The sequence below is a fragment of the Mastacembelus armatus genome, chromosome 24, assembly GCF_900324485.2.
Source record: "Mastacembelus armatus chromosome 24, fMasArm1.2, whole genome shotgun sequence".
NCBI classification, from domain to species: domain Eukaryota; kingdom Metazoa; phylum Chordata; class Actinopteri; order Synbranchiformes; family Mastacembelidae; genus Mastacembelus; species Mastacembelus armatus.
Window position 1 is genome coordinate 854664 of NC_046656.1, and position 20362 is coordinate 875025.

General features: G+C 42.0%; 1 protein-coding gene across 2 annotated transcripts in view; it reads right to left on the reverse strand.

Moving 5' to 3' along the window:
* Positions 1-891: 891 nt before the first annotated feature.
* The window catches only part of rmdn3 (regulator of microtubule dynamics 3), a 43632-nt gene continuing 24161 nt past the window's right edge, over positions 892-20362 (reverse strand). Inside the window, exons 3-12 of one of the 2 annotated variants that reach the window (XM_026319052.1) lie at positions 12476-12616; positions 11208-11532; positions 10166-10268; positions 8180-8240; positions 7972-8047; positions 7769-7846; positions 7526-7624; positions 1624-1677; positions 1405-1485; positions 892-1142 (exon numbers count right to left, since the gene is read on the reverse strand). In XM_026319052.1, the coding sequence (XP_026174837.1) occupies positions 1095-1142; positions 1405-1485; positions 1624-1677; positions 7526-7624; positions 7769-7846; positions 7972-8047; positions 8180-8240; positions 10166-10268; positions 11208-11532; positions 12476-12616 (1066 nt within the window). In that variant the 3' untranslated portion in view covers positions 892-1094. The remainder of the gene's footprint in view (positions 1143-1404; positions 1486-1623; positions 1678-7525; positions 7625-7768; positions 7847-7971; positions 8048-8179; positions 8241-10165; positions 10269-11207; positions 11533-12475; positions 12617-20362) is intronic. The other variant, XM_026319053.1, reaches the window with a different exon arrangement.

A 20362-nucleotide genomic window follows, 5' to 3' on the forward strand; every position in this document is an offset into this window, starting at 1 on the left:
CCACACCAGACTCTGTCATCCATGTCTTTATGGACCTTGCTTTGGGCACTGGTGCACAGTCATGTTTGGAATAGGAAGGGGCCAGCTCCAAACTGTTCCCACAAAGTTGGGAGCATGGAATTGTCCAAAATGTCTTGGTATGCTTGAAGCATTCAGAGTTCCTTTCACTGGAACCAAGGGGCCAAGCCCAGCTCCTGAAAAACAATCCCATGCTATAATCCCCCCTCCACCAAACTTCACAGTTGGCACAATGCAGTCAGACAAGTACCGTTCTCCTGGCAACCGCCAAACCCAGACTCGTCCATCAGATTGCCAGATGGAGAAGCGCGATTCGTCACTCCAGAGAACATGTCTCCACTGCTCTAGAGTCCAGTGGCGGCGTGCTTTACACCACTGCATCCGACACTTTGCATTGCATTTGGTGATATATGGCTTGGATGCAGCTGCTCAGCCATGGTAACCCATCCCATGAAGTTCTCTGCGCACTGTTCGTGAGCTAATCTGAAGGCCATATGAAGTTTGGAGGTCTGCAGTAATTGACTCTGCAGAAAGTTGGTGACCTCTGCGCACTATGTGCCTCAGCATCCGCTGACCCCGCTCCGTCAGTTTACGACAGCAACTCAGCCACGAAGTGGTAGAATGAGACTATTAAGACATCTACGTTAATTGTTTCATACAAAGAATAACTTGTAATCAATTTAGAGAAAAGTTATTTGATGTATTTAAAATTATTTGATGTAGTTATTACCATAATTCCCTAAAAGATTTTAAAGCATTTCTGAACAAACCTACAGATAATTTTTACCTTTTACTATTGGTGTCTGCTCTTGTGACGCCTTGATATTTACCTTGAAGCTCTACAAGTGCAAACCATCTGCATTACGAGACAGGATGTTTCTGGTTCTTTATTTGGGTAAACTAATTTAACTGAAAATGATGCTACAAAAAATTGTGTAATCACTGTTTAGGCAAACACATTAAAGATGCATACAATATGTTACACACAATATATATTAATCAGTGATACTGACTGAATTAAGGCAGAATTAAAGAAAATAAACATCAAATATTGTTGCACAGACTGCATTGGCAGTCTAAACAGCATGATGAAGCTGAGCCACCATTTTAGATGTCTCTTCATCCTTGAAAATAAAGAAAAGGCATGAATAAATAGAATTATAACATGCAGTTAATGCTACATGGCATGATTTCTATTCTTTATTGTATATTCTGACAAAATGTTTGTGTAGCTCAAAGACTCACTTAAAAAGTGGTTAGCTTTTCATTGTAATATGTAGCAGTGCACAACTCTCCAAACTCTATGTGCTGCTTGACATTTCTATTAAATATCAAGCAGCATGTAGCTGGTAGAGCTCAGATGGGGAGAAAGAAGTGTTTGCTTACCTCATCAGTGTTTGTGGGCATCTTCAAAGCGAGCTCAGTCCAGCTTGTGGCCTCAGATACGTTTCCCAGCTCCTTGTGACACTACAAGCCAAACATATTTATTTTTATAGTCCTCATACTCACAACACAGTGAAAGGGAGCTAGAAAATACACCATCACATTATATGTAATAGCCATATAATTGACTATTGTATAAATGGATGTGTTTTTTTTTTTTACCATGGCAATGTAGAGTCTCACTTTCTTGGAGAAACCTGGACTGAGTTCCTCTGCCTGGAAGTTCATACAATACATGGGACAAAGGTTTATTTTAAACATTATGTTTTACAAGCACATGTCCATGTATAGAATGAGCCCATTACCAGAGAGTGAATGCATGCTAAAAACAAATAACCCATTTCACAGGTTTTGGATATAAACTCAAATCTCTCTGTCTCACCAAGTCAGAAATATTTAGAATTACACCTTCTGACCCATCCACAAGGAGCACTATGCAAGTTTGATCTAAATAGCTCACACAGCCTGTTGCACTTTGCATACTGCGATATAATGTGCAGAGCCAACATCCTCTAGCAGCCAGCCAGGAGAATAAATCAAGAACTAGGGATACATGTAAAATGTATTTTGTGCACACACAAATTCTAAAGACACATTAGAATCATACTTTCAATCATTTTGTTTCACTAAAAACAATTCCCAATAAGCATATTTGCATGTTTTCCATTATCACTACAAATGTGCATTAACAGAATCTGTGGCTCAGCTTTAATTCAATTTATTTGTATAGCGCCAAATCACAATACAATCATCTCAAGGCACTTTACAAAAGAATAACAAAGACAAACCCAACAAATCCCTTATGAGCAAGCACTTGGCGACAGTGGAGAGGAAAAACTCCCTTTAACGGAAGAAAAAAACTCCAGCAGAACCAGGCTCTGTTTGGGAGGCCATCTACCTCGACTGGTTGGGGTGAGTGGATAGAGCAGAGAGAAAATAACAGAAACAATAAACAACAAATAGACACTGCAGGTTGGTGGGACCAGTAACTGCAAATCAGCTCCAATACCAGGGACACCTGCAGAAGGTACAGAGAGAACAGAGAGAGAGGGAGAGTGCACAAACTAGGGGAGAGAGAGAGCACAAGGTTAGTGACATTCAATAGTGAAATATACATGAGGTGGGAGGAGAGGAAGACAGGGGAGGGGAAGGGGAGCTCAGTGCACCGATGGTCCTCGGGCAGTCTAGGCCTATAGCAGCATAACTAAGGGATGGTTCAGGGTTGCCTGAAGCCAGCCCTAACTATATGCTTTGTCAAAGAGGAAGGTTTTAAGTCTAGCCTTAAAAGTACAGAGATTGTCTGCCTCCTGAACCCAGGCTGGGAGCTGGTTCCATAGGAGAGGAGCTTGATAACTAAAGGCTCTGCCTCCCAGTCTGCTTTTGGAAACTCTGGGAACCACAAGTAGACCTGCACTCTGAGAGCGAAGTGGTCTATTGGGATAATATGGTACTATGAGGTCTTTAAGGTATGAAGGAGCTTGATTATGAAGGGATTTGTATGTGAGGAGAAGGATTTTAAATTCTATTCTATATTTTACAGGGAGCCAATGAAGAGCTAATATAGGAGAAATATGATCTCTCTTACTAGTTCCTGTCAGGACTCTGGCATACAACACATACAGAACATTGGTTCACAAGACTTTTGAGAACTGGATTTTGTAGCCAAAAGTGTTTGCTTCAGAGTGATGTGAAAGTCATCTTGTTCACTCATTCACAGAAAACAATACACTGATTAAAATTTTCTAAGACACTTTTTGTTTAGAAAAGACATATGCAGGAAGGTGTGTCTGATCATGAATAATCATCACCCGAATAATGAGCCTTTCAGTCAGGAATGTGGCTGAGAGAGAATTACTGCAATTCACATGCCATTGTTTGTCATCTGAGTTGCGATTTTCCTCTGAGGACAAAGTAAACTCTTCATCTCTGTCCAGAACCATCCAAAATGCTTCTTCACCTGCGTAGTGTGCCATCATCCAAACACACAGAAAAAGTGAGTAAATTCTATGATGAAGCTTAATGTTTTACGCCATTTCTCGGGGGCGTGCACATAATTACCTGGCTCACCTCAGATAATTTCCATATGAACAGTGCGCTCAGGTGGGATCACATTAGTTATGAGGTAAATCAGTGTGAGAAGAAGAATTTTAAATTCTATTCTATATTTTACAGGGAGCCAATGAAGAGAAGCCAATATAGGAGAAATATGATCTCTCTTGCTAGTTCCTGTCAGGACTCTGGCTGCAGTATTCTGGATTAACTGGAGGCTTTTCATGGAAATATTGGGACATCCAGATAGTAATGAGTTACAGTAATCTAGCCTTGAGGTAACAAATGCATGGACTAGCTTTTCTGCATCATTTTGAGACAGGATGTTCCTAATTTTGGAAATGTTGCGCAGGTGAAAGAATGCAGTTCTAGAGATTTGTTTTATGTGTGAGTTAAAGGACATGTCCTGGTCAAAAATAACTCCAAGGTTTTTTACAGTAGTGCTGGAGGCCAGGGTTATGCCATCTAGAGTAGCTATAATTTTAGAAAAGTTATTTCTGAGATTTTTTGGCCCAAATATAATGACTTTTGTTTTCTCTGAGTTTAAAAGTAAAAAGTTACCTGTCATCCAGGCCTTGATGTCAGTTAGACAGGCTTGAAGTCTGGTTAATTGGTTTGTGTTAACAGGTTTCATAGATAGATACAGCTGAGTGTCATCTGCATAGCAGTGGTAATTAATAGAGTGCTTCTTAATTACATAGCCTAAAGGAAGCATGTACAGGGTGAACAGAATCGGTCCTAGCACAGAGCCTTGTGGAACTCCATAACTAACTTTAGTGCGTGTGGAAGGACATGAACAAATTGGAATATGTCTGATAAATAGGATTGGAACCATTTTAATGCTGTTTCTCTGATACCAGTCACATGCTCCAGTCTCTGCAATAAGATGTTGTGGCCAATAGTGTCGAATGCAGCACTAAGGTCTAGGAGGACAAGTATAGAAACAAGTCCATTTTCTGAGGCTAAGAGAAGATCGTTGGTGACTTTTAACAGTGCTGTTTCTATACTATGATGTGCTCTAAATCCTGATTGAAAATCTTCAAATAGTTCATTCCTGTGAAAGTGGTCTGATAGCTTCTTAGCAACAGCTTTTTCTAGGATTTTTAGAAATAAATGGTAGGTTGGTTATTGGTCTATAATTAGCCAAGACTCCTAGATCAAGACTAGGCTTTTTGAGTAAAGGTTTGATTACTGCAGTCTTAAAGCCTGATACTAGAGATAAATTTACTAAGTCTAATAAAGAGTTAATTAATGGCAGGGTGTCTTTAAGCAGTCTAGTCGGGATGGGGTCTAAGAGACACATTGCTGATTTAGATGAAGCAACTACTGATGTGAATTCAGAGAGATCTATGGGAGAGAAGCAGTCTAAACATAACTGAGGTCTTACAGATGATTCAAGAGCTACTGTAGTAGAAGATTCATTTATTGCGGGTATAGGAAGCATCTGCCGAATTTGATCTCTAATAGTTATTTTATTTGTAAAGAAACTCATAAAGTCATCACTGCTGAGAGCTAAGGGAACACTGGGCTCAACAGAACTGTGACTTTTTGTCAGCCTGGCTACAGTGCTGAAAAAAAACCTGGGATTGTTCTTATTTTCCTCTATTAGTGATGAATAGTATGCAGTTCTGGCTTTACGGAGAGCTTAATACCTACAGAGAGTAAAGCATGTCCTAAGAAGCCAGCTAAATGGGAAGAACAATGTCCAGGCTATCAACACCTACGCCCTGCCAGTCATCAGACACTGTGCTGGCATAATAAACTGGCCAAAAGAGGAGACAGAAGCTGCTGATGTCAAGACAAGGAAGCTCCTCACAATGCATGGAGGGTTTCACCCCAAATCCAGCATCCTGAGACTGTACACTAAGAGGAAGGAAGGAAGCTGAGGACTGGTGAGCAACAGAGCCACCATCCAAGATGAAACAGCAAAGATCCATGAGTACATCAGGATGATGGCCCTGAGCGATGGAATACTTAGTGAATATCTCAGGCAACAGAAACCCGCAGTGGAAGGAGAAGAGCAAGAACCATCATGGCAGGACAAACCCCTGTACAATATGTACCACCGACAGAGTGGTACATATCGTACATACAAGTGGCTGATATTGGAAAAGTCCTACCAGTGGCTGGAAAAGGCCGGACAGAAAGACAGCACAGAGGCACTAATCATAGCAGCATAAGAACAGGCCTTGAACACAAAATCAATAGAGGCTGGGGTCTACCATACCAGGCAGGACCCCAGGTGCAGGCTGTGCAAAGATGCCCCTGAGACAATCCAGCACATAACAGCAGGTTATGTAACAGTAAGATGCTAGCAGGCAGGGCATACATGGAACGCCATAACCAAGTGGCTGGTACAATGTACAGGAACATTTGTCCTGAGTATGGGCAGGAGGTCCCAAGGTCAAAATGGGATACACCTCCAAAGTTGGTGGAGAATGACCAAGCTAATGTAATATTGATATTACTCTGTAATTAATGCTGCGTACAATATGAATTAAAATAAGTAGAATTGTTCCAACTGTCCAAATCAAAATCCTCAATGAAAATTTAATTATTTAAATTGTCACAAAGTGTAAGTGTAAAATAAAACAATTTATAATTACACAGTCAGGATTTTTTATGCTGCACATAAGAGAATATGACAAAATTAGACTCAGATGTCATTCTGGAAATCAATTGCTATTTTAACAACAAAGTGGGCAGCAACTTACCAATGTGTTCTAAACCCAATTAAAAAGTGTGACATTTAAAATGGAGAATGCATTTTAATGGTTTTGCCTTTACGAAACAAAAAATCTTTACGATGAAATCCCTCCTCCCCTGAATAAGCAGAACAAAATGGATGGATGGATGGATTGTAATTTCTCTAACAAACTGTTCAGACCAAAATCAAAACCATAAACATAAACAACACAAAGGCCTCATTGGTCTGTCATTTGCTGACAGCACATGATTTTGCAGCCACTTCTGTCAGAAATTTGAAATTTCGGCAATAGAAAGTGGGAAACACCTAAAAACATGAAATGAAATCTTAAAACTTGGAACCTGTTCTTGACGATTGTGTTTTGAGAGTTGATGGTAGACCTAATAATATACACTTGAAGTTGTAAAGCATCATATACACTTGAAGCTGTAAAGCATCATCCTGTCAAAAGATCAACATGTCTTAAAACTCACCTGCAGTTCATACACAAATATCTAAAGCATGCAAGCTGGAATCATACATTGTCATCCTTCAAAAAGTACTGGATTACCAAGGCCAATTCTGCTTGCAGAAAAATTGTCACAGATTGTGTGGTAAAAAGAGTACATTTGGATGGCAAAAATATTTCCCAAAAGTCAAGCTCATTCTTTACGCCCTTTACAAACATGGGAGTGGATTGTTTTGGACCTCTTTGGCAGCGGCGGAGGCAGCAGTGCAAGTCCCTTCTTTGGACAGCAAAAGATGACATGGACATATGGAGTTATTTTTACTTGCATGGTGACCAGAGGTGCACACCTGGAGGTAGTGTGCTAATTGGATGCAGTCTATGGTATTATTGCTGTAAGAAGCTTGTCATCAAGGTCAAGTTCCTCACTTAAGATCTGCTAATAAAACTAATTGTATAGGTGCAGAGAGAGACCTCACATGGAAGCACTGACCAATGATGACCACGGCAAAATTTTTATGTCAGGTTCACATTATGGGGGAACATGGTTACAACTAATTCAACTCAGAAAGGTTCTCTACTTAATCAACTAAGGTTAGAGGATGAAGGCTTCCATAGTATCCTATGTGAAGCAGTGTATTTTGAATGATCATTAAATCACAAAGGTGTTAGATGATCCAAATGACCTAGAAGCACTAGCCCCAAACTAAGAGTAAGATATAGTTTGGGGCTAGTGCAAAGCCAATCTGGCTTTTAGGATTTTTACAGACAAGTGATTTGTTTGCCAGAAAAAGGCAGAAACAAGTTCATGCAGACCACTGATAGGTCTAAAAAGTAACTGAAGTAGATGTCTGGAAGTCAACCTTAATGAAGTTCTCAAGGGCGTCATGCAGTGTGGCGAAGTGGGGGCTCTGGTAAAGTGAAGCAGCTGCTTTCTTTTCCAACCAGTCCAGAGTAGCCACCTGCAGAAACAAACATACAACTGAAACCAAGACTTTAGACATGGTGTCTTTATATACATTTACATTTGGATGTCTGGATGATAAAATTGGCCTCTGATAAGATCAGGATCAATGATAACAGCACAGTAGAACCACATGTCTCACCTCATAGCACCATCTACCAAGTAAGTAGAAACACATGGGATCATTGTCTCTGAGGGCAGCTGCACGATCCAGATGTTCCTGGGTGGAGAAAAAAATATCAGTCAGGTTCTGTGCACAAATCTATGCATTACAAATGAATACAAGTGGAACCTGAATCAAAACATATCTGAATAATTGACATGCACAAAGTGTGCCTGTGTTACCTTTAATATATGGCTGCTCTTCAATTTGCAATGCATGCTCTCATATTGGAAAGTCAGTCCTGTCAGCACAGCAAACCTGGAGTCAAAAATAGAGCAATTGTTGAATGGAGTAAAACCAAACAGTCATCATTGGGAGCAATATCTACAGTATGTTGAGTTGAAAGCCAGAATGTTAATGTTAAGTGAACCTTTTTTTTAATAATCTTACCATTTGTGACACTCAGCGTTCAGGCCATTCTTCTTCAGGGCCAGCTCTGCCTCTTCTCGACCTATAACACCAGCTCACAGTTTAATCCCAGAAATTAGAGATGTCAACGCTTTTTTTTCTCTACGAGGATTATGTTCTAGTAGGGTCTACAAGCATTTTAGCACTTACCCATATGTATAATTTCTATTTTTTTTCTCAAAATGCAAATAAAATGTATTTTAGTTAGGTTTCTTTGATATTCCAACTTGTTTTATTAGTGTGAATGCTGCACACTAGTGTTATTCTGTGTCTTTATTATTATTCTTCCTTCTGCATACTTTGTGCTAGAAAGACCATTCAAATATCAAAACGTTCAGCTTCTTAAGGACATTCCTGCTTCTATTCAACTTTTTGATATCTTTCATATTTTTTAAGATATTCAGCTTTTTTGAAGCTTTTTTGAAGCTTTTTTGAATGGAGAGAATGTTCAAATCCTCTTCAATTTTGTCCTCTTCCAGCTTTAACTGTGTCAGCATACTTTATGTATGTCTTTATGTCTTATAGTTTTCCTGTAGTGCTCCATTTTGTGAGGTGAAGTTTTCTCAGTTTAAGAATACTGTGTGTGTAAAGGGCTGTGTCACTGTCAGTCCCCCTCCCACTATGGGCTTAGGTCACCATAGCAACAGCTCAACACAAAGCAATAGCAGAACAACAGCTGCCTGTGGTTGGTAATTAAGAATGACTGGCTGCCTAATGTCCACTGCTGTTACACATGGAGACCATTCTCAGTTATTTAGAGCAAGTGACTGTGGCTGTCTTACATGTCAGCCATGATGTCGTCTCCCAGCAGACCACGCTTGGACTTTCAATATAAAAGTCTATAGTCATTAATAGGAAGATATTACATTTTTGTAAAGTATAAGGAACATTCAAAATAAGATCCTGATTCTAATAAAAGGTCCCATGAGTCTCCTGCAGGACTTTGTCCTTTCAAGATAAAAGCCCTAAAATACCATTTTCTCAATAGAAAAGCCCTGAAACAGCAACTCAATATTAAAACGGTCGTTGCCTATTGGCATACAGCTTCAGGCACCAAGTGAGGCCATTTTCAGTATCAGCCATGGTGTCTGCTACCAGTTCATGGTGAGACTTTCACAATAAAAGTTTACAGTTATTTACAGGAAGTTAATGCAGTGTTCCAAAGAATAACAAACAATCAAAATTAAAGTCCAGATCTTAAGTCATGGTTACATGAGTCTTCTGCAGCAGGGCTGCCTTTTAAAATAAAAGCATTTTTATTTCATGGTTTCAAAATAGAAGCTAAGAAATGCTAATATTTGCTCTTTTCCAGCACATTTTTCCCTTTCAGCCTTTTTATCACTGCACATCTGTTTATTCTTTATTCATACTACTTCATATTGCTTCATATCTTCCCTTTTTCAGTCTTTCCTTCCATCTTCTCTTCTTTCTCCAAGAAAACCGTCCTTCAAATATTCATGATTTGCTTACACAGCCTTTACCTTCTTTATTTTTCAGCAATATTTATTAGTTTTTAAACTATACATTGTTTCTGTCTATACAGTCTTTCTACAAGTTCACTTTTTTGCTGATTCATTCTTCCCTTTTTTTCCTTAACTCATATATTTAAATCCTTTAGTTCTTCCTTTGTTCACTACACTGTCTTCTTTCATGTTAGTTTAACACTTCTTTCTTTAGCAATTTCTACATCATATGATTCTCTTTCCAGCCTTTTCAGCAATGTTGAATAGTTTTTTTAGTTAAGTTAAGCTTCCAAGTCCAGTTTTACATTTCAGCTTCTAGGATTCTTCAGGATTGCATTTCAGCCTTCAGCTTATTCAGCAATGCATTTCAGCCATTTTCAGCATTGTTGGGCAGCTTCATTCAGCTTTCAGCATTCACACGCATCTTCCGCAGGAAATGCAGTTTTCTAGTTTTACTTTATTCTTTCAAGTTCTTTATTAATATATTGTGGTGTGTGTCCATTACCTTGCTGTGCATAGGTCTTCCTTTCTTGTTTGTCCTCAGTGCACTCATACATATCACTGTAGGCTCGAGCCAGTCGCCACAGAAACTCCCTATCATGTCCATACTGTGGACATAAAATAAGAGAAACACCATTTAGTGATTACTGAAGTAAAATGCTACTGTAGTCAAATTACTTTCCCATCCATTTTGTTAATCACCCCACACAAATCAGGAAACTCGTTTCCTTAACTGCTTCTTATGGTGTTTTAATGATGACTGAAAATGACTTATATGACACATATGTCATGATCCCTGCTCACTTTCTAGTTTATTTTGAAACCATTTCCTGTGCACTGGTCCTTTCTTTAGCCCCACCAGCTTGATTTGACTCATTTTAATTTTTGATTTTGTGTCTATATTATATACATTCTTCTACCTCTAGGTAGACCTCTAAGTGAACTCTTTGCTACGTTGAATTTTGCATTGTGTGAATATATGCACTTTAGGTGGAACTCCTCTTATGTATTTGTGTTTTATACTTACATCTTTGCACTATGTGAGGATGTATGTATTCTTGGATGACTGTACCTTTTGTTGCACATTTTAATCTTTTTGACCTCTCTAATCCTATTAATTTTCCTTACCTCCCACAGGGACTGGAGATGGAAATTAGCTGGAAAGTTATAATCTGGTACAGAGCATCTTCACTCTGTCTGAGTTTAATGTTTTTCTGTGCATGGTCTCTGACAAAAAATAAACAATACACAATACATGAATGGCAAAAACGTTTTGGGATGATGCCCTTCTTCAGCGTGCCGACGAACAATACAATATCTACATAGAATTGAATCTCTATTAATCAGTTAGGCAAAACAGTGTATCAAATGCCTGGCTTCAGAAGACTTGGAGTGAAGTGGTGTTCTGTTTCTGATAGCTACATTTTTTGGAGCACGTAGAACCCAATAATATAAATGGAGTTGAGCATGTTGTCTTCAATTTATTATCATTATTATTAATAGTTTAACTATCATGTGACCAGCAAGACAGAATTATGTTAACTCACCTCTTCTTTGTTGTCCAGAAGCAGTCGAAAGCCTTCTGCTTTAAAACGGGCATCTCCTGTGTGGAGGATGTCACTCTGAGCCAGAAGGAGAGCCAGCTCCCCACTGGGATGGTCAGTCACCAGCCTCTCGTCATCGTCTTCCTGTTCATCCTCCTCCTCCAGCCCCCTGTCTTCCTCTAGTTCCTCTTCCTGACAGAGAGTGAGGACTGTGGCACAGCTCCTGTCTTCTTCCCCTTCCTCAGACTCCTGTTCAGGGTCCTGCTCACCCTCTTCTCTGTCTGTGTCACGGTCTGTGTAGTCTGATTCAGCATAGGCTGTGGAGTACCTGTGACACAAATAGAAAATCAGCTGTAATTGTTTTTACTTTGAGAAAATTATTTAAATGTACTTAAAGCTATCAGCATTTATCCATCCAGGGAGACTGTTTTATTTTTCCAGGTTTTGATATATCCTGTCTGTAAGATTTTCGACACCAACCCAACAAGAAACTGCCAGATTTGAAATGTCTTTGAAACCCCAACACTTGCCTTGATTTGAGTGCACAAACGCTCTTCTTTGTGTTTTAAATAGAATTTGTAGTACACATCGCCAAACAATGACATTTAAAAATTCAATAAAAAATTATTTTTTTCAAAAATCAGTGTCACTTTTAGTTTAAAAAATAAACACTGATTTTAACAAGGACTATTTCTTTGAGCAAAATACACTGGCACAAACTCAGGTTCATAGGCAAAAAGTTTTGTTACCTGGGTCAGTTTTTGCTGCAACATAATGAAAAATTCATCAGGCAAGGCACACTGTTGCATTTTGCAGGTAGATTACTTTGTAATGTGACTAGTTTGTTTTTACCATTTACCACCAGACTGTCAAAACAGAGGACAAATGTTTGTAATTGTCTTACACAAATAAGCAGATTAAGCTTGTTAGAAGCCAATTAAAAGTGCCAAGAAGTCATATCAAACCCAGTTGTCACTCTGACCTGGTGCTATGCCAGAACACTACTGGACTCCAGCACCATTACTCTAGATCTTTTTTTAGGTATCAAGTAAGTAAATGATTTTGCCACCTAATCTATACCACAAACCAAAGATACTAACAGAAACTTCACTAGTCAATATATTTAAAGTGGCTATGGATCAAATGATTATGCAGATTTTAGAAAATAGATTATGCAGATAATCACACAAAGCACAAAGCACAATATCAAGAATAGGCCAACAAAAATAATTGAACATACTGCTATCTAACACAACCAACCCGTCACATACCCTCCTTCGCTGGTTTCCTCATATGCACTGGCCAAGCCCTGGCTGGCAGTGAAGAAGATGGAGCTGGAGCTGGTGGAGTCAGTGCGCTCTCTGTGGACATGACGCCGCCGACGTACTTGCTGACTATCCTCCACTCCCTTTCTGAATTTGAAGTTGATGACACATCAGTCAAACAACTGGCTCCCCGCATGAAGGTTGTTAGGATCATTATGATGTTTCGCCCCCATTACTGTAATATAGAGTTACTGCAACACTCTGTTCTCTCAAAATGCAAAATCTCTGTGGAAGTCTCACTACAACTTAGTGAAGAGTGGCTGCAATAACTACAATAACTCTCTACATTTTAAAACATTTGATGTCAGGTTTAGGGTTGGTGTTTTTTTTTTGTTTGTTTTTTTGCTGTACTATATTTCTATTTTTGCTATTACCATTTATTATTATCGAAACCATTCTGGAATGTGTATTTTTCTGATTCAATTCAATTGAATTTTATTTGTATAGCACCAAATCACAATACAAATAATCTCAATGCACTTTACAAAAACAAAAAACCCAACAAATCCCTTATAAACAAGGACTTGGTGACAGTGGAGAGAAAAAACTCCCTTTAAGAAGAAAAAACCTCCAGCAGAACCGAGCTCAGTTTGGGCGGCCATCTACCTCGAACGGTTGGGGTGAGTGGATAGAGGAGAGAGAAAAGAACAACAATAAACAACAAAGAGACACTGCAGGTTGGTGGGGCCAGTAACTGCAAATCAGCAATATACAGTTCTAGAGATTAGTTTTATGTGTGAGTTAAAGGACATGTCCTGGTCAAAAATAACTCCAAGGTTTTTCACAGTAGTGCTGAAGGCCAGGGCTGTGCCATCTAAAGTAGCTATAATTTTAGAAAAGTTATTTCTGAGGTTTTTAGGCCCAAATACAATAACTTCTGTTTTCTCTGAGTTTAAAAGTAGAAAGTTACTGGTCAACCAGGCCTTTGTTAGACACGCTTGAAGTCTGGTTAACTGGTTTGTGTTAACAAGTTTCATACAGCTGAGTGTCATCTGCATAGCAGTGGTAAATAACAGAGTGCTTCCTAATGACATTGCCTAAAGGAAGCATGTACAAGGTGAACAGAATCGGTCCTAGCACAGAGCCTTGTGGAACTCCATTAACTTTTGTGCGTGTGGAAGGTTCATCATGGACAAGAACAAACTGGAATATGTCCGATAAATAGGAATGGAACCATTTTAATGTTGTTCCTCTGATACCAGTCACATGCTCCAATCTCTGTAATAAGATGTTGTGGTCAATAGTGTCGAATGCAGCGCTAAGGTCTAGGAGGACAAGTATAGAAACAAGTCCATTTTCTGAGGCTAAGAGAAGATCGTTGGTGACTTTTAACAGTGCTGTTTCTGTACTATGATGTGCTCTAAATCCTGATTGAAAATCTTCAAATAGTTCATTCCTGTGTAAGTGGTCTGATAGCTGCTTAGCGACAGCTTTTTCTAGGATTTTAGAAATAAATGGTAGGTTGGATATTGGTCTATAATTAGCCAAGACTCCTGGATCAAGACTAGGCTTTTTGAGTAAGGGTTTGATTGCTGCAGTCTTAAAGGCCTGTGGTACGTAGCCTGATACTAGAGATAAATTTACTAAGTCTAATAAAGATGAGTTAATCAATGGCAGGGTGTCTTTAAGCAGTCTAGTCAGGATGGGGTCTCAGAGACACGTTGATGATTTAAATGAAGCAACTACTGATGTGAATTCAGAGAGATCTATGGGAAAGAAGCAGTCTAAACATAACGGAGGTCTTACAGATGATTCAATAGCTACTGTAGTAGAAGATTCATTTATTGCAGGTATAGGAAGCATCAGATGAATTTGATCTCTAATAGTTGTGATTTTATTTGTAAAGAAACTCAAAGTCATCACTGCTGAGAGCTAAGGGAACACTGGGTTCAACAGAGCTGTGACTTTTTGTCAGCCTGGCTACACTGCTGAAAAAAAAACCTGGGATTGTTCTTATTTTCCTCTATTAGTGATGAATAGTATGCAGTTCTTTACGCTTTACGCAGAGCTTTTTTATATGTTAATAGACTGTTTTTCCAGGCTAGATAAAATTCCTCTAAATTTGTGGAACGTCACTTCCTTTCTAGCCTTCATGATGCCTGCTTTAAGGTATGAATATGTAAATTATACCATGGGGCCAATCTCCTCTGATTCACTAACTTGTTTTTCAGAGGGGCCACAGTATCAAGCATTTCACGCAGTGAGGCTACAACGCTGTCAACAATATGATCAATTTGGTAGGGAGTGGAATTGAGGCAGCTGCCCTCCACTGTGTTGGCACATGGCATAGATGTAAATAAAGATGGAATCATTTTCTTAAATTTATTAACAGCATTGTCAAATAAACATCTGCTGTAGTGGAATTTTCTTCCAAACGCTGTGTGATCCATCATCTTAATTTCAAAAGTTATTAAAGAATGATCTGAAAAATAGGATTTGAGAAAAAACTATTAAATGTTCAATTTCGATGCCATAGGTCAGAACAAGATCAAGGGTGTGATTGAAACAGTGGGTGGGTTTATTAACATTTTGAGTGAAACCAATTGAATCTAATATTGAATTAAATGCAGTGCTGAGACTATTATTTTCAACATCTACATGAATGTTAAAATTTCCCACTATAATGACTATCTGAACTGAGCACTAAATCAGATAGGAAGTCTGGAAATTCAGTTAAAAACTGAGTAAGGGACAGGTGGACAGTACACAATGACAAATAGAACTGGTTTTTGTGTTCTCCAGTTTGGATGTGAGAGACTAAGAGTGAGGCTCTCAAATGAGTCAATTGTTCTGACCTGTGCTTCGAGGAACATGACAATTTTTATGACTTCCAGTCATTCAGACTGACATATTCATCCTGCTGTAGCTAGGTTTCAGTAAGACAGAGTAAGACGATTTGGTGATCAGTTATCAAATCATTTACTAACAGAGATTAAGATGAAAGAGACCTAATATTTAATAATCCACATCTGGCTCTTCTGTTTTTCTGTTCAATAAGAGGAGTGGTATTATTAGGCCCGAGCGCACTGACAGTGCTGGCAAGGGCCTATTGTGATCGCTCAGTGAGCCAGGAGTACAAAACTGCAAGGGGTCCCCCACGGTAGCATGGACGACTTACCCACACCCCACCATGACGTGGGACTGCGCGAGACCTTTCCGAAAATATATATATTATGATTGACAGATGGCCGTGGGCCTGGAAATCGTTAGGAATATTCTTATTAGGCCCGAGCGCACTGACAGTGCTGGCAAGGGCGTATTGTGATCGCTCAGTGAGCCAGGAGTACAAAACTGCAAGGGGTCCCCCACGGTAGCATGGACGACTTACCCACACCCCACCATGACGTGGGACTGCGCGAGACCTTTCCGAAAATATATATATTATGATTGACAGATGGCCGTGGGCCTGGAAATCATTAGGAATATTCTTATTAGGCCCGAGCAAGGACCGAGGTCCCAGCGCAGGGACTATTATAATCGCTCGACGGGCAAGGGACGAATAAGCGGGGGTGGCGGTTTCTGGCTTCATCTACCGTCTCCCCACACCCTACCATGACGTTACTGGGCGTTAGACCTTTCAGAAAATGTATATGTTATGATTGGCAGGTGGCCGTGGGCCTGGAAATCGTTAGGATTTTTCTTATTAGGCCCGAGCAGGGACCAAGGTCCCAGCGCAGGGACTATTGTTATCGCTCAACGTGCAAGGGACGACTTCGCAAGGGGGCGGCTTCAGGCATCATCTAGTGTCTCCCCAAACCCCACCATGACGTTACTGGGCGTTAGACCTTTCAGAAAATGTATAGATTATGATTGGCAGGTGGCCGTGGGCCTGGAAATCGTTAGGATTTTTTTTTTTTTTTTTTTTTTTTTTTTTTTTTTTTTTGTTCGTTATTATTCTTCACGTTCCGCAACTCCCTCAAATTTGACCCCCTGAACGTGTGTGAAAACTCACCAAAATTTGCACCCTCCTCAGAATCGTGTAAAAATTTGATATTTTATGGGTTTCATAAATGACCTCAGAAGAATGGCTCTGCGGCGCCCCCGACGAAGGTGAAAATACATTGCGCCTATGGGAGCTCCTCTGACATTTCTTTCATTGTACAGTCACCAAACCTGGCACATCTCTTCTTCGTGTCAGGCCAAACAAAAAAGCTTATCGTGTCCCGGTCGTGTGACCGACAGGAAGTCCACCAGCTGGGGGTTTATCTCGAGGTCATTGAGTTCATTGATTTTGCTCACCTCGTATTCTTTCGAACTCCTCCTTGGGCTTTTGACCGATCGAGCTCATCTTTGGCCGGCGTCACCTAGACCCATGGGGCTGCAAAAGTTATCCAAATTCTTTGAATAAGTATTACCGTTTTCCTTTGGCGGGCGCGGCAATTTGGCCTAGGCTTTTGGCTCGCCGCCAGTTCTTCAACGTGTAATAACTCTCACACGGATGGTCGGATTGGAATCGGACCAATTGATGAATTGTAGTCCCCGCCGCCCTGGACCCATCTGATTAAACTGAATCGAAATAGGCCCTATAGCGCTCCCTGTATAACGATTTGAAAATTGCCATTCAAACCAAACCATTTACTTTGTCAGAATTGTACCAGATTTGGCACACGCGTCCTTTAGGGCGTCCTGATCCTAAAAGCCGATTGGACCCGTGCCCTATTTTGCATGTGGTTGCCTTGGCGGTGACCGGATCTCGCCATTCGTTTCCTATGGGAATTTTGCAAAATGTCCAGCTTTTGTCAGAGCGGTACCAGATTTGGCACAGACATCCGTGGGGGGCCAGTAAAGGACATGGTCTACTTGGGGGGGGTGTGGGGGGGGGCGGATAGCGCCCCCTATGCAGTTGCACTTACTTTGTCCAGCTTTTGTCAGAACGGTACCAGATTTGGCACAGACCTCCGTGGAGGTCCAGTGAAGGACATGGTCTACTTGGGGGGGTGTGGGGGGGGGCGGATGGCGCCCCCTATGCAGTTGCACTTACTTTGTCAGAACTGTATCAAATTTGGCACGGACCTCCGTGGGGCTCCAGGAGAGGACGTGGTCTACTTGGAGGGGTGTGGGGGGGGCGGATGGCGCCCCCTATGTACTTGCACTTACTTTGTCGGAACTGTACCGGATTTGGCACGGACCTCCGTGGGGGTCCCCTGAATGACATGATCTACTTGGGGAGGTGCGGTCTCCAAGGGGGAGGGGTTTTGCGGGGGCCGCCGTTTTTTGGGGGACGGTCGGTTCGGAGGGCGGGGGCGCTTGGGGAGGCTTTTCGTTCGGGGAGGCCGTTCGCTGGGGGAGGCGGTTCCTTCGTGGACGCGGCTCGCTGGGGGACGCGGTTCGCTCGCGGGGGCGCCGCACCGGGGGAGGCGGTCCGCTCGAGGCGAGGGCCGATCATCGCCGCTTGCGGCTATATTTTTTTTTTTTTTTGTTCGTTATTATTCTTCACGTTCCGCAACTCCCTCAAATTTGACCCCTGAACGTGTGTGAAAACTCACCAAAATTTGCACCACCCTCAGAATCGTGTAAAAATTTGATATTTTATGGGTTTCATAAACGACCTCAGAAGAATGGCTCTGCGGCGCCCCCGACGAAGGTTGAAATACATTGGGCCTATGGGAGGTCATGTGACACTTTTTTCATCATACAGTCGCCAAACCTGGCACATCTCTTCTTCGTGTCAGGCCAAACAAAAAAGCTTATCGTGTCCCGGTCGTGTGACCGACAGGAAGTCCACCAGCTGGGAGGTTATCTAGAGGTCATTGAGTTCGTTGATTTTGCTCACCTCGTATTCTTTCGAACTCCTCCTTGGGCTTTTGTCCGATCGAGCTCATTTTTGGCCGGCGTCACCTAGACCCATGGGGCTGCAAAAGTTATCCAAATTCTTTGAATAAGTATTACGGTTTTCCTTTGACGGGCGCGTCAATTTGGCCTAGGCTTTTGGCTCGCTGCCGTTTCTTCAACATCTATTAACTCTCACGCGTATGGTCGGATTGGGATAGGACCAATTGATGAATTGTACTCCCCGCCGCCCTGGACCCATCTGATTAAACGAAATCGAAATAGGCCCTATAGCGCCCCCTGTATAATGATTTGAAAATTGCCATTCAAACCAAACCATTTACTTTGTCAGAATTGCACCAGATTTGGCACACACGTCCTTTAGGGCGTCCTGATCCTAAAAGCCCATTGGACCCGTGCCCTATTTTGCATGTGGTTGCCTTGGCGATGACCGGATCTCGCCATTCGTTTCCAATGGGAATTTTGCAAAATGTCCAGCTTTTGTCAGAACGGTACCAGATTTGGCACAGACATCCGTGGGGGTCCAGTAAAGGACATGGTCTACTTAGGGGGGTGTGGGGGTGGGGCGGATAGCGCCCCCTATGCAGTTGCACTTACTTTGTCAGAACTGTATCAAATTTGACACAGACCTCCGTGGGGGTCTACTGAATGACGTGGTCTATTTGGGGGGGTGTGGGGGGGTGCGGATAGCGCCCCCTATGTACTTGCATGTACTTTGCCGGAACTGTACCGAATTTGGCACAGACCTCCGTGGGGGTCCGCTGAATGACGTGGTCTACTTGGGGAGGTGCGGGTTTTGGGGGGTCCGCCAGTTTTTGGGGGATGGTCGATTTAGAGGGCGGGGGCGCTTGGGGAGGCGTTTCGTTCGGGGAGGCCGTTCGCTGGGGGAGGCGGTTCGTTCGTGGACGCGGTTCGCTCGCGGGGGCGCCGCGCCGGGGGAGGCGGTCCGCTCGAGGCGAGGGCCGATCATCGCCGCTTGCGGCTATATTTAGGCCCGAGCAAGGACCGAGGTCCCAGCGCAGGGACTATTATAATTGCTCAATGGGCAAGGGACGAATAAGCGGGGGGGGCGGTTTCTGGCTTCCTCTACCGTCTCCCCACACCCCACCATGACGTTACTGGGCGTTAGACCTTTCCGAAAATGTATAGTGTGTCGCTGCCGCGCGGCCGTGGGCCTGGAAATCGTTAGGATTATTAGGCCCGAGCAAGGACCGAGGTCCCAGCGCAGGGACTATTATAATCGCTCAATGGGCAAGGGACGAATAAGCGGGGGGGGCGGTTTCTGGCTTCCTCTACCGTCTCCCCACACCCCACCATGACGTTACTGGGCGTTAGACCTTTCCGAAAATGTATAGTGTGTCGCTGCCGCGCGGCCGTGGGCCTGGAAATCGTTAGGATTATTATTTTTTTTTTTTTTATTATTCTATTTTTACCGATTCAACCTCAAATTTGACCCCCTGAACGTGTGTGAAAACTCACCAAACTTTGCACCCCCCTCAGAATCGCGTGAAAATTTGATATTTTATGGGTTTCATAAACGACCTCAAAAGAATGGCTCTGCGGCGCCCCCGACAGAGGTCGAGATACATTGGGCCTATGGGAGGTCATGTGACACTTTTTTCATTGTACAGTCACCAGCTTTGGCATGTTTATTCTTCATGATAGGCCAAGCAAGAAAGCTTATCGTGTCCAGGTCGTGTGACCGACAGGAAGTCCACCAGCTGGGGGTTTATCTCGAGGTCATTGAGTTCGTTGATTTTGCTCACCTCGTATTCTTTCGAACTCCTCCTTGGGCTTTTGACCGATCGAGCTCATCTTTGGCCGGCGTCACCTAGACCCATGGGGCTGCAAAAGTTATCCAAATTCTTTGAATAAGTATTACCGTTTTCCTTTGGCGGGCACTGCAAGTTGGCCTAGGTTTTTGGCTCGCCGCCAGTTCTTCAACTTGTAATAACTCTCACGCGCATGGTCGGATTGGAATCGGACCAATTGATGAATTGTACTCCCCGCCGCCCTGGACCCATCTGATTAAACTGAATCGAA